At 38.9% G+C, this 14,079-nt stretch overlaps 1 protein-coding gene across 4 annotated transcripts in view; it reads right to left on the bottom strand.

Moving 5' to 3' along the window:
- Window positions 1-6,095: 6,095 nt before the first annotated feature.
- Window positions 6,096-14,079, bottom strand: part of LOC111268313 (acylphosphatase-2) — a 10,249-nt gene continuing 2,265 nt past the window's right edge. For 2 of the 4 annotated variants that reach the window (XM_022847210.2, XM_022847208.2), the window contains exons 3-9: window positions 13,244-13,644; window positions 9,584-9,664; window positions 8,957-9,018; window positions 8,153-8,169; window positions 7,615-7,724; window positions 7,019-7,058; window positions 6,096-6,545 (exon numbers count right to left, since the gene is read on the bottom strand). In XM_022847210.2, coding sequence (XP_022702945.1) covers window positions 6,471-6,545; window positions 7,019-7,058; window positions 7,615-7,724; window positions 8,153-8,169; window positions 8,957-9,018; window positions 9,584-9,663 — 384 coding nt within the window. In that variant the 5' untranslated portion in view covers window position 9,664; window positions 13,244-13,644 and the 3' untranslated portion in view covers window positions 6,096-6,470. Of the gene's footprint in view, window positions 6,546-7,018; window positions 7,059-7,614; window positions 7,725-8,152; window positions 8,170-8,956; window positions 9,019-9,583; window positions 9,665-9,958; window positions 10,076-13,243; window positions 13,731-14,079 lie in introns of those variants that run through there. The other 2 variants (XM_022847209.1, XM_022847211.2) reach the window with 2 other exon arrangements.

Raw genomic sequence — 14,079 nt, 5'->3', positions numbered from 1 at the left:
ATATGTAAGCTTTCATGCATTCGTCGACGATGTGCTTTAAAAGCAAATCAAATTCACTGGACGCAACTGACGACATGTTGTCCTCCGACAGAAGGAATGGTAGGAAAATACCACAGACGTAAAAAAAATAGAATTTTACTCAAAGTGACAGTTTGACATGATTAAAATAACCATACACAAACAATCGCTTGAAAATGCAGTCTATAAAAGAAAGCAGTAGATCTGAAATATGTCAGTACTCATTATCTAATATTAGCACATACCGTATAGCCGTGCACACCTTCAAAAATCACCGGAAAAGAAAAGTCACGCTCTAATGTCATTCCAACCTTGCTGCAGCGTACAACGGTTCACGTATCTTCCAAGGAAATGACGCTTTAGCCACGTTTCACGTTTAAAATAGAGGAATAAGTTAATGTTCTTCTGCAAAGAAAACTCTCTGTGCATCTATAATGACAAAGATGAGATAGAGCGAACTTATAAAAAAATCGATCACAACGATCGATTTTACAAGATTTGTTACTTATTATTTTAATTGGGCAACAGCGTGTAGTCCGCGACGGCATGTTACTTAGAAGTGTTTATTGGATGCGTTTCAACACGATAAATAAAGCAAAATAAAGCTATGTGAAGCAAATTTTCAGAAGTATTCGTATTGGCATGCGACTTTCACGTAAATCGGGTCAGTTCGCAATCGAAAAAAGAACCGACGATCTGTCAATTGATTCGTCCGTTAAATAAATCAAATATTTGAGTGAAATTCTCGTTTCTGCTATACGCCGCCAAACTTCATCGGATAAAAGTGGTATTCCCTTAATATAATAATATATACAACAATAGTAATAGCAGTTGCTGTCAAAAAAAATATTCTTATATATACTTATATAAAGTATATAGAACATACATAAAATATAATCAAATCCTACGAAGACAGGAGAAGGACGTGCTGTTTGGAACGCTCTGTTATTTCATTTAGCATTTCCTGCGTAGTATGTTTCGGTTCGGGTTTGAATACTTCCGGCTAAAGTTTTTTGAACGGTATTGCTTGTCGGATCTGAATCAACGGCAGTCAGGCTGAATGTTCCCGCTCACGTACGTTCCTGACAGCGGCCTATCCACCTAAAGAAGCGATCTTGAACGCAAAAAAGCCTTTTGTAAAAAAACAAAAATAAACGCCTTTTTATAATTAAACAAACAATAAGATACGTCTGTACTATAAATATGCTTGATTCTCGACGAATAGTTTGACTTAAAAAACAAACCCTGAATATCGAAAGTCACCCTCATTTATTTTTGAGACAAATATTTCAAGTTGATAATAACAAGTTATAGTACATTTTGTGTCGAATAAAAACGATTCAACAAAACAAGTAGGCAAAGGGATGGCCATGTCTGGCAAGTCATTACAATCCCAGAGAAGCACTGCATCGACTGCTGGTATTGTTGTTATTGTTGTTTTATAGAGCCAGTTTACGTAAAGATTGGTGTTGGCGGAAGCGCCTTCGGATACCGCCGCGTTTTACTGGCGTCTTCGCAGCGGCATCTCTACCCAAGCACCGCTGAAACCAGGAAGGCCAATGCGATATCGGACTATTAAAATTGCCAGATGCCCCGAAATTATACACAAACATAAAACTGAGCGCCGCACAGCAAAAGGTTGCGTATGTATAAAGTGGGGCGAAATAGGTTTAGAGTGCTGTGTATGTCTCCAATCAGGAAAAGTTTTCAATTAGAAAAAATCGCTTTTTATTTGTAGCAAACGCTGCGTTGAAGATACAATACTAACAAGGCAGTTTCCACCTGCAATTCACCCTATCGTGGTTTCGTCTCAGCGTAAATTCCATAATAAGTAGCCCTCAAAAACATTGATTTAACCTGTTGATCTAGTTTTCATTGACCGATCGTTTATTAGCTATTTAATTTATTTATTATATTATTCTCATCTAGAAATCTTAGGCTAGCCGTTTGCTTGACCAAACCCAACCAGACACACACTTCAACAGCCTGTTGCTAAATATACTTTACAATTGATATTACGCATCAATGTTGATATCACACAAGACTTAACTGGATCTCATACAATCACGCATCGAATCGACGGTGACCATGTATTGTCAGTATGATTACTCAGAGGTTGGAGAGATAGTAATTGTCTCATTTGATGACACAATCAACAGGCACAACCATCGGACAATCGAAAACTTTGGTTGCTGATTGTTTCTTCAATAAATGGTATGGATATAACAGCGACACAAAAACAAAACCAACGTAATGTAAAGAACACTTGTAGTAGGTACGTATTGTGACTTGCACATCTGGTCAGATTCGATCAAATTAAAGAAATAAATGAAACGAATAGCATACGATAAAATGATACAGATAGGATGATTCATTGTTATTTAGAGAAAAATCGTGAAAAGGCTCTTCAGTAAAATCTCATAGGTAGCAATGTTTAAGCATGTGTTTACCTTTTTGGAACGTTGAAGTTAGACGGTTTATTGATATCGCGTGTTTCCCACAAAAATTTTAGCAGTAGTAATGCAATGGGTTTATGTCAATGATACTTCAGCTTCAGCCTAAGTCTATTAATAAATTTCATTCACGTACATAAGCCTGTATAGGTAAATCGGTTTAAATAAACTGAAGCACTAGCCTTGTTTAAAATATTGTAAAATGTAAAGGTTTTATTATTGTGGAAGAAGAAGATGATTCCTTTTTCAAGATGAGCCGCCCCCGATGACCTCTAGAAATTTCAAATACGGTTAACATATACATGGAAATGTGGTTAAAAATCTCCATATGCTCTGCTAGATGTAATAAAAATAGCTAACAACAGTTGCATTGAATGGTGCAGATGCTTTACGTATTGCAGTCCTCTGCAAACCATATTTTTCTTAAATATTTCAGCCGATTCTGCCATTAAAACTGTTTCGGACAACTGGCTTCTGGAACAAACTGCGTCAATTCTCAGTTTCAGACGACAAACACGTTACCACTGAACCTTTGCAATAACCAGACATCTTTTCCGCAACCTATTATCACGATACTCTTCTATCGTTCTTTGAACTAGCTTAATTGCCTGAAGTTTAAACCCAACTAACATTTTTATAGACAAATAATCATTGAATTAAAGTTATTAAATGCACTTGTATTGGAAGAGTTCGCTTTATTATATTTCCATCAGTTTTCTGTCTATAATATTTTTGTTTAAACATCAAGAGCATACGTTTCCGGTGTGAACCCAAGCGCGTAGGTCCTGAGTCTCATTTGTTTAATATCAAGTTAACCGATTTAGCAAATAAAGGGTTAACTTGATTGAAAGGACAAAATATTGCACGAAAAGAACATTTGAACAATATCCGTACATATCAGGCGAGTTACTAAGTCGATTGAAAACAATGAAGTAGCGCCTAGTCATGTCTACTTTGCGAATGTGCAAGCTATATTGGTGTTCAGTGTTGGTAGGTTTCTACGTGTATATTCACATATTATATATAAAGTCCACTACACTGTCCCATTTATCACAGTAAGGAAAGATATTACTTTAATCTATAGGTATATCTGTTTTTAAGATAACAATAATCACGTGTATCGCAATTATTCGCAGAATAAACAATATGTACATTTTACGATAACAATCTCGCAAGACGATTTCAGGGTATGATTTGATTTCCGCTGTGTTTTCTAACATGTCCTAAACCAAAGTGTTGTCCCGAGGTTATTTCAAATAGTATTTTCATCGAGGCTCACTTTAGAGGTTTAAAATTATTCAAGAATCTACACTAACAAGCTTTAACGTTCTATTTAAAATTGTAAATTATTATATAGCATGATACAGCAAGAATTACACAGTGGAACTGTCAAGTGATTACAACTATGGCGCTTTCCTGCCCGGAGGATCTGGATAGTAAAGAGGTTTTAGTACTAACAAAAATTGAGGCAATCTAACGTTTTAAATTTACCGCGTCTTTATTCTGTACACTGCTGCGCAATGAAAAGCTCTGGGCCAGACCGACCCAATAGAGACCATTTTCTACAATTATAAAATAAGCGATTTCAAGCCGTGCCTAATGGAGAATAACGTTATCGCTTTACATGCTTCACGACTAAATACTGGAGCAGCCTATGTTCCTCTATCTGATTCGGAAATAACGTATTTATCGGTGGAGAAACTCGTCGGTGGACTGGAAATACTGTCTTCCCATTCTCCCTCGTTGCGGCGACTTCAGCGCACGCTGCTGAATTCAGGGCGCAGTGTGGGCTTTTAAGACATATTCACGGTTGGAGTAACCACGAATTGGGTAAAGTTTCAAGATGAGAATTATTCACTGTCAGAGGGCCTAATATTCGTGCGCTCATACCGATGGTGCTAGGCCTTATTGACCAACTTGTACCTACGCAAACCGTCAACAGTCAAACGTCGTCGCGACAATTAGATGTAGATAAGCTCCAGAAACGCACCTACGAAGTTCTACCTGAACCTGACGTGGTGAATGTTGAAATTTCTGCGCGGTATCTAATTGAAATTCTTTACTTTACAGTACAGTCTTTCCGTCCCCACTCCCGGAAGCATAAACCGTAGCTCAACTATACTTACAGCTTTGCTCGGAAGGCCTAAACGGCGTTCAGGCTTATGACCGAGGTACAACCTGAGTTTTACACTTTAGACTCCGTTTTGGCGATTTCCCTGATTAGCTTTTATGCCCTAATGAATCAATGAAATGTTATCAAAGCTGGGAATAACGACGAAGTGATCATCATAAGCTACTTTTCCGCTGCAGGATCATAACGGTCGAAGTCAAGGTCGTGGCGCACATTCCGCTATGTGCATTATTCGTCGACCTCAAGGTGGAGGATGACTTGGTGAAATACGGGTCGAACAAGCTCCAAGTACAACAACCCTTAGCCGGCTTTCACGCGTCAGTCATATATTCGGGATTGACCCTATATTTGACTAAGGCAGAGGCGATGAAGTTTAGAAGGAGAGGCAGGGCAGCAACCACTGACATATTTTAACTTGCCAAGTTCCCTCTTTCCTATATAAACCGATTTCCGTACTTGGGGCTGCTCTTTTGTGCGAATGGCAAAAACGACACCGCGCACATTAGCGGCAGACGCACGAAGACAGTGTTAGCTGCATGGACAATCAAATTGCTTGTTCTCGCTAGTGCGCTCAGCTTGTTCGATTCTAACGTATCTCCGGTCGCAAAGTATGAGATACGCGACATTTAAAAAGGTTTTAGTGAAGACCTTCAGACCATTAAATCGTATTAAAGCGTCTTTAGACTAGAGCTACATCTATTGACATGACGTCGCATATCGCCTAGATGACTCGTCACAGGATGTACATCGAAGTCCCAGTAATGGAAGCCTATAGAACCAATTTTAAGAACTGGGAAAAAGAACTTGCGAATATCTGTGGAGATTTTCTTGCTTTTGGCTCGATGAGGAATAACGAGTGGGACGGGACAAACCGACTCAACAGGCATGCCGTAATTCACTTTGCTATGCATGGGTTCCACCATAGACTCTGTAGAAAATCAGGGCCACGAGCGTCACGATACATGTAGGTGCTTTAGATGACGGATAACTGTAATGTAAACCATCTTGCCTGCGGGTTTGCCTGTCTGTTGTCCCCTGCGGGATAACAGACAATATCTGGACACTCATCTGAAAACAGAACATCTGGAAAAACCCTAACATTGTTCTACAAACTCAATAACATTTGAATGAGTCATATTACGTAAAAGGTTTTAAGTAATTCTGCAAATTCTCACTAAGATTCAGATATCTTCTCTTTGACCTAATAGGAATTTTCATCGACATTCAGCTAGGGTGAATAAATTATTGATTTGATACTGTTGACCAGAAATTACATCGGTAAAAATTCGCTCTTTTAAATATCTAATAACAAAAGTTAACCGCTGTCCCAGCCTTAATCTTTACGGTCACCTGTATCTTCTGGTGCACTTGATGTAGTTATAACGCACTCTATAAACTAGACTACACAGTTGCCATCTTTGAATGCGCCAAGGTAAAAATTGTCAAATTGTATTAACATGTTTTTTTACCTAACATAAATAACTACACATGACCACGATCATAAGCAACTCCTACATTTATTCTCCATTAATACACAGCTGACCATTCTTAATAAGCAGGTTGCACCTCCAGTACAACTACATACGGCATATTCTTATTAACATCAGGTTCTTATGTGCACAAATATTGTTCTTCGTGTATAGACAACAGTATCCGACTGGCCTGTCAAATCCTAGGCAACAACCGGTATTTTCTATTCAACTAAGGAATTGTAACAAATTGGTGTGAGAAATTGGTGTTACAGGATTTTTTACAGATCCATCCCCATTTCATCGGGTAACATTAGGATTTTATCTGCTGAAACATTATAATCAAATTACGTGTTTCCCCACAATGAGGGTGTATGATATATAGAACCGTGGCAGTGTTCAGAAGCGCAGTGAAAAGTCCCGCATCGTCATGCCGTCAATAATTTGCCAATGCCGCAGCTCCATGCGACGAACCTAAAATACAAGTCATCTTATTTATATTTTTTTTAAGCCATTTTTATTATAAACATCGTACGGGGCTTTTAATACTGCTACAGGATTTTCCCTACTCATAGTGGTCGGTAAAAAGATTTTTTACGACTCGACAGATCCTTACTTCTGTACTTAGTCGTTTTGTTACTTGTTTCGACCTCTAAGAATGATGGATATTACACGTATGAATATAAGGTATTTCTATGTTTCATTCGTCAATTCGTGACGACATGGGGCCTTCACAGTCATAGATTTACCTGTATAGTCATTTCCTTTAAAGCTTTGTTGCACTATCTTATTATATGAGTGTCTAATTATTTTTCGTCAGGCACATCTACGTAAACAATGCGTGCGTGACTAACTACATCTTTTTTGAACTATGTATGACATTTGCTTTAGAAAATTTCTTTTGTCTCTAGTCGTATTGGATATCCAGTACTTTCTAGAATACCTACCTTTGATCCAGGTGCACTTTGTGCAGCAAGCCATTTTGTCCTGTAAATTCGATCGAGAAAATCAAGTCAGCTTCGTATATGTGTTCGCGTGCTTCAAGTAAGCGACGGTAATATAGTCTCTTCAAGTAGACGACTCGAATCTTGCGTAAGTTTTTTTTTTATTAAAACCATCAAAAGCAGCAAATAAAGCCCCCGTTTGAATATACCCTTTGAGTACACATATCTACAGTTATTTCAATGCCGTACTTTGAGTCAGGAACTAGATGAGGCAAAATCCTTGTCAAAACAAGCAATTCATTTAAATCATAGCTTCATGGCTGATGTAGGTTGGTACTATACCGAGAGGATAACTTCGAGGAGTTGTTTTGGCAGTAGGATGAGCCGGAGGCGTTAACTCAGAGAAAGTCATACGCCGATGTCAAGTGGAAGAAAGTAAATAGCAAAAGCATATTTCAGGCACTTTATTTCCTTTCCTATAAGAGCGTTATGCATCCGAGGAAGATTGCATTGATTAGTACACAGGCTGTAATGTTCTGAATTGCGATTTAGTCAAACGTCACCTGCGAGGTAGTAAAATGGTAGCGGTATGTACTCACATATCGTTTACCCGGTCCTTGTCGCCCTGAAGCTGGCCGACGATCGTATGGCAACGGGAGCACTTCATCCACCCTGCTACACCGAGCTGAAGGGCCTTATCCTTTGCATACTGTTGTCAACACAATCGTGACGTAACATCACCAGAGCACATTGACGATCCCGATGTTTAGGCGTTCACATAAGTAAGCAAAAGATCAGGAGATTAAACCAACGTTAGCATATTGTTATTGTTATTAGTTTACGACGAATCATGCAAGGAAAATAAAAACTGTAAAAACAAATGTCAATGTTTTATTTTCTATGATGAGAACATGAAAGCTAAAATTATCGATTGCACGACCATAAAGATGGCCAAGCCTCTGGTTAAAAGAAAATAAGGCTTGCTGCCTTCAGGGCTACCAACAAGGCATACTACATAACCTGTGTGAATTAACATAGATATTAGAGTCATAAACAGAATTCTGTTATTTCTCGCAAAGTATTATCTGATAATTTGTAAATATCCATAAGACGATCGAATAATTAGATCAGACTCACCGCTCGGAAGTTAAACCCTGAAATGAAAACAGCTTATTAAATATGATGTATTGATCTATTTCCTAATACAATACGTATTCATAAACACATGCATGTATGTTGATGCTTGATCCATCATGCTTTAGGCAATCGAAAATGTTATACATTATTCTTTTTAGCTGTCGTCTCAACTAAATATTGAGACGGATAATATATCCATTTGAAAAGACTGACAGGAACATCTTGTATGTTGTATGCTCAGTTTTTTGAACAGCATAAAAAACTCTCCTCCCAAATAACTCCGTTAGATGGATTGTTCAGGGCATGCGGAGATCGTTTAAAATAACAGATGGATAGAGCGGGTAATGATGTTTACCGAATACCTCGCTAGTTAACTCTGAATATCATAAGTATCGAGTAAGACGGGGTACTTCTCATAGTCAGTCATTGCGGCCCCGTTATGTATGCTGCTCTTAGCTATGCAGTCGCCGCAGACGGTACAAATTGTTACAGATGCTGCCGGTTCTATATAAACGGCGCCATTTGGTCTTCGAGTTATTATATAACAGCTCGTCTCTTTCTTTCATTTGCGCCAGCAGGTTGAATTTCGAGCATCGACAGCAGAAGTGAGGCGGCTGACTGTTAGAACTATTCTATGGTACTCGATACTTATGCAATTTCGTAGTTTGCTCAGAGGGTACTTAATAATACTCAAGCTAATGATAAGGCTTCGGTCTAATGCATGTGCACGGCTCAATGGACCGCCTATGGTATTTAAAGCTACTGCTTTTTATTGCAGTAAAATTGCGTCAGACAAATACCTACCTTCAACATCGCCAAACAATTCGAAGTCCACCTGCACTAAGGGCTCGTGCTGAACAAGTGCCCTAGAAAGATAAACAGATTGATAATATCCAAATATCAATAAAAAAACTCTTCCCTTGATTTGACCTCTTCTTATTCGGCCTTATTTACATTGTAAGCAAGTCCATTTCAAAATTATAGATATAATTGTATATTTTTAGCCTTCTTGCTTTTCACCATTTTACGTGCTCATATAGATTTTAGTTCCAATGCTGTGTCGAACGTTTAAATACTTTTTAAAGACGCACTGAATCTTTCCTTGCAGCACTATTCCTAAATGGGGCATACAGCTTATAGATGTTTTGAGTTTTACGCCCGGCGCCTAAGCCGTTCGGTGTTCAATTAGACGGCTGGCTTCCAGCGCGAATCGAAGTGGAAGAAGCGAATTCGACCTTAGGCCATCACGCGTCCCAAATCTAGGTAGGCAAACAAATGTCCTAGCTAGCATCTACTAGCGTCACTGCTAGCAGCGATTACACATCATAATCATCGGAATGTAAAAAAATAATAAGTTGATTTACATTTTCTTCCAATGTGAATGCTTTTAGCACACCGAAAGCCCCTTAGACAATCCTCTCGCTGTCTCACCTATTATTTTCGTAGGGATTATCCAACAACCCGTAGCGCGGGAGATGCCGGGCACGTGGAATATATACTGAGATAGGCATTCTGTAAAGGTAACAGAAGTTGGTCGTGAGAAATACGGAAATACAAAAGTTATTGCTCTACTATGTGTACATCTATATACTTCAGTATTTGTGTCTTATCCATTGCGGACATGCTTTGACGATTTTGTCCTCGTAGTAACCCTGACTCAAATCCATTTTCTTGCCAGGTCACTATACAGCCACAGAACAAGATAAATCGACAGGTTTGGTTAACAAAAAAGGAAAAATACACTTTGTGGTTCGGCAACACAAAATTAACGATTAATACTAACAGCAGTAATCGAATAAGACCAACCTCTGGCTTTGTTATACTTGGGCGCGTCTGTCTAGAGAACAAATGAACATGCGGCATTCCTCTTTCTAGATCGCCTTTAACACATCAGATACAATGATCGGCATGGGTCGGACCATTACCGGCAATTAAAGAGTGTTTAACAAGCAGCAGCAGCATAATGCACTACCAGCATTACCACTTGGTTACCAAAAGGTCACAAAAAAAGTAGCATAGAAACACTTGAGAGCGGGTCACTAAAGGTCTGAGTTCTGCCTGGAATAGCGTTGATGCCAAGACCACAGCGATCGAGACTTTGGCCTGTAGTCTTTCCTAACTGAAGTTTTGGTAACGCTTTAGAAATGTATACCACCTAACACCTAATATAAAATGGGAAAAGTCAAGCTTGGTACAGCCTGGGTCAGTTAATGAACGGACGGACTTTGCGTCGACGCTGGGTAGATCACATAACTTGCGAATCCTGCCGTGAATGTTCCAATAGTAAAATAGTCGTTTATTTCAATCTTAAGATCCATTATCCAAGTAAGAATTTCTGGCAAGTAAGAAACTTGCAGGATTTCATACACATATTCAAAAAAAAACTTCTAGCTCCCTAATTGAAATTCAATATGCAGTGTGCTATAATATGTAGCACGCTTGCTTGTGCAAGCTCGTTCGCCTCGGAATTAGGACTATACTCGAAGCTGTTTAGAAAAGCAAGCTACCCCTTCTGGCTTGGTTCATAGAGAATTGAGCCCACTCTGGATTAATTAATTTATTAAACAACGAGTACCATTGTATCCGAATAGAAGTAATAACTAATGAATTAAGTGGCAGATATATTCAATAAGAAACTAGGGTATAGACGAAACTGTTTAAAAAAAAAATCCGAAATACCGAAACTTCGAAGATAAACTAGGTAATCATGATTGCCCTCATAGATTAAAATTAATCCACAGCCTTTATTTTAATTCAGAGAATAGTGAACTAGTTTTAAAACAGATCGTAGTGAATTAGTATTAGAAGCAAAGCTAAGAAACGTTAGTTTCTCATCTATGCCGTGATAACTATGAAGGCTAAATGACAAAGCCATAAGATATGAAGGTGTTTAAAAGTATACAGTTACCTGTCATGATATTACAGGTAATTGACAGGACGTAATATAAATTTGCATGACTATCACTTGTATTCGTATGGTTACGTTACGATGATATATGTCCTCGAATAGGAGGTTACTTTCAACTTAGAGCGCATGACGACCTACCAGCAAAACTCGAAATGCTTGTAGGTTGTTCGTTGATCGGCGTTTCAAACAAAGGGAACGTGAGTAACTTGAATTTTAGATAAGTACTCTAGATATGTGTGCTAACGCAAACCCATCTCCAGGCAACCACAATACTACGAATGTGTCATTTGCAAGTGGCTGTTGCTTGTTCTAGAATACGTTTATATTCGCTAAGCCTTGTTCGATAAGGCGCTAAAGGGTCAGTAAATTAAGCTGTTAAAGGCTAGCTTTGTACCGAATTCATATATGAAGTCAATTGAATCTTGTTGCATCGTGGACAGGCAAGATTGGTTTGAATTTTCGGCTTATGGAGAAGTATTTTCTAACATTTTATTTAACAGTGGACGCAAATTAGATTCGCGTATCCTTAAAAAAAAGGAGTCAGGATAGCTGCTCAAAACGTATTCCCTAAAAAATAAAAGGAGAAAATATATATAGCTTGGCTCAAGTATGAGGTCCGAACCGTATGGTCCGTTAATTTTCATTACTATTGCATGAATACTATATATAATACAGAAATGACGCATCAAGTACGTATCCAACCAATATCGTGTCTAAAGTACATGAAATCATCTCGTATGAGCTTTGCGGTAACTTGTGAACATCTGGCGTACTCATGATGATTAAACCGATCTCATCCGAGGTAGACGCTTTATTATGTAAGCAGCATGATGACACCGATGATCAACAGTAAGGGGTAACGGAAATTTGACGGTGTCGAAATATGGAAGAACGAGAGTGATATGGGCCATAAACCTGCTTCCATGTATGCATGACCTTTAGATATTCATAGGTAACCGTTAACCTTTAAGCGTGACAACTTGAAAAAGTGGCATATGGTCCCTATTGGTTTCAGGTATGAGCGAGTCTTTCAATTATATTTACAAGTAAAGCGGTTTACACGGCCTCAACATAAGAGGAAAAATCTTGAAGTCAACCTAGCTACTAAACAATTACCGACCGGTACTTTTAGCATCTTTGTGTTCTGATCAATTTCAGATTCGTTTCTTTGACAGCGGAGTGTAACTCACGTTCGGAACTAGTCTGGCTAGTTTCTCTGTAATTGTTAAGACGAATATTAAGGTACAATTTGCCAAATGTTATCTAAATCATACGAGATTCGCTAGAGATAAAAGTTTCGGGCACACTAAAAACCCACTACTGTGATAAGAGGATGCAAGGCACCTTTTATCTGATCTCGAAGCTTCACATTTTTCACCAGTCTGTAACGTAGGCTTAAACTGAATTTAGGTGCAGTAGTTTTCAAGTAAGTTTCTGATGAAACGTCTAACAAAATATAGAGACTTACATGTGGAGTTAAACTCAAGTTCTCGCGAAGTTAGCTCTCCTAAACTGCATGTGGGTAATTATATTTGATTAAGGCAATAGAAATAATTATGCATAATGTTAACATCAACTTGGTGGGTGATACGGATGTTAAAAAGCTTCAGCCATAACACTTCCCTCCTTGAATCATTAACTAGCTGTTGTTTTTAAAAGGCTATTTTTGCCAACATTGTAATTTAACTGGACCATTTGTTGCAAGAATTAAAACCCCTAATTATCAATATATATAATATCAATTGAATTATTACCTACCCACCCACGATGAAGACGAATTTTAATGAATAAAAATAATTGTTCGAACCCGAGTTCTCGAACACGAGACAATACGTGTATAGCTCTAATAAAACCTAACTTCACTGCTCGCGATATCTGGTACCTGTTCTTGTACGTGCTGGCACTTGTATTGATTTCATTTGTCCTGTTTCGTTCGTGTCTTAACAGCCCTTAGTCTCAAAGGGCAATATTGTCCTTTTGGAAAGCACACTATTTCCTACGTTGTTGGTTCATACTTGAAACCAATACTATCAACGATAACCAAGGGAAATTTTCCAAATTGTTAAAAATGGGTTTTACTCATCAGCATGCTTGCACATTTTTACATGTGCATAAATATCGAAGCAATAACTACATCATGAACAGGTTTATTGAATGAATTTAATCTGTGTGAATCGTCTTACCTGAGGATATGTGGAATAGCGTAACTTCAAAGGCAAGCCCAATGCAACGAGAATAGTTTAGCTTAACTTGCTCGTTTCGACAGTGCGACTACGATTCACTTCAATCCTTGTTCCTCCTGGCTTGTTGATTTCCGCACAAATAGACTGTTTGAGATTGCTGGAAGGAAATGCGGCGTCTAGGCAGCTCACCCTCGCACAGCCTTTCTCGTTGAAGAGTAATACCAAAGATTTTCGGGAGGGCCCAAAGCAATCACCAGCAATAGACTAGCTTTTCTTGATGGGTTCCTTTAACCATCGCCCTGCCTGGCCGCCAAGCAATGGGTTTCCCTTACTGTCTCAGCCACCCTCGCGTTATTTGCACCAGCGTGTCGCTTCGTCTAACGAAGCCTACATATCTGCCACTGAGAGGTACGGTGACAGACATCACACGACAAGACATAAGGCTATAGGTGGACAAACCTTACGAACGCCCTACCGGCGGAGGTCACTGCGGTAAAACAAGTGGGCTAGGACTATGAATACAGTAAAATGTTTTTTTGTCCTTCTGATAAGACCAGCAGCTGCATCGCGTGCAAGTGGACGTTGCACCCGCGCCTAGTCTTTCTGTGACTTTAGAATCGATATAGGCTCGCAGTATATACCTATTATAGACAAAAGTCATTTCCGGCTAGCTTTATTCATATTATTCGGAAAGCCGAAAATAGGAAACGTGCATAGAAAACGAAGGACCCCAAGAGAAAGCAGACAGACGAAGAGACCTTTTACGAACGGGTTGCGAGAATTGCCAGGCTTCTTTCGTGGAACGCTCCAGGCGGGATCCTACTGATTATAGCACT

The sequence above is a fragment of the Varroa jacobsoni genome, unplaced genomic scaffold, assembly GCF_002532875.2.
Source record: "Varroa jacobsoni isolate VJ856 unplaced genomic scaffold, vjacob_1.0 scaffold_1274, whole genome shotgun sequence".
Classification (NCBI taxonomy): domain Eukaryota; kingdom Metazoa; phylum Arthropoda; class Arachnida; order Mesostigmata; family Varroidae; genus Varroa; species Varroa jacobsoni.
The sequence above is the reverse complement of the archived record's forward strand: the minus strand, read 5'-3'. Positions and strand labels throughout refer to the sequence as shown.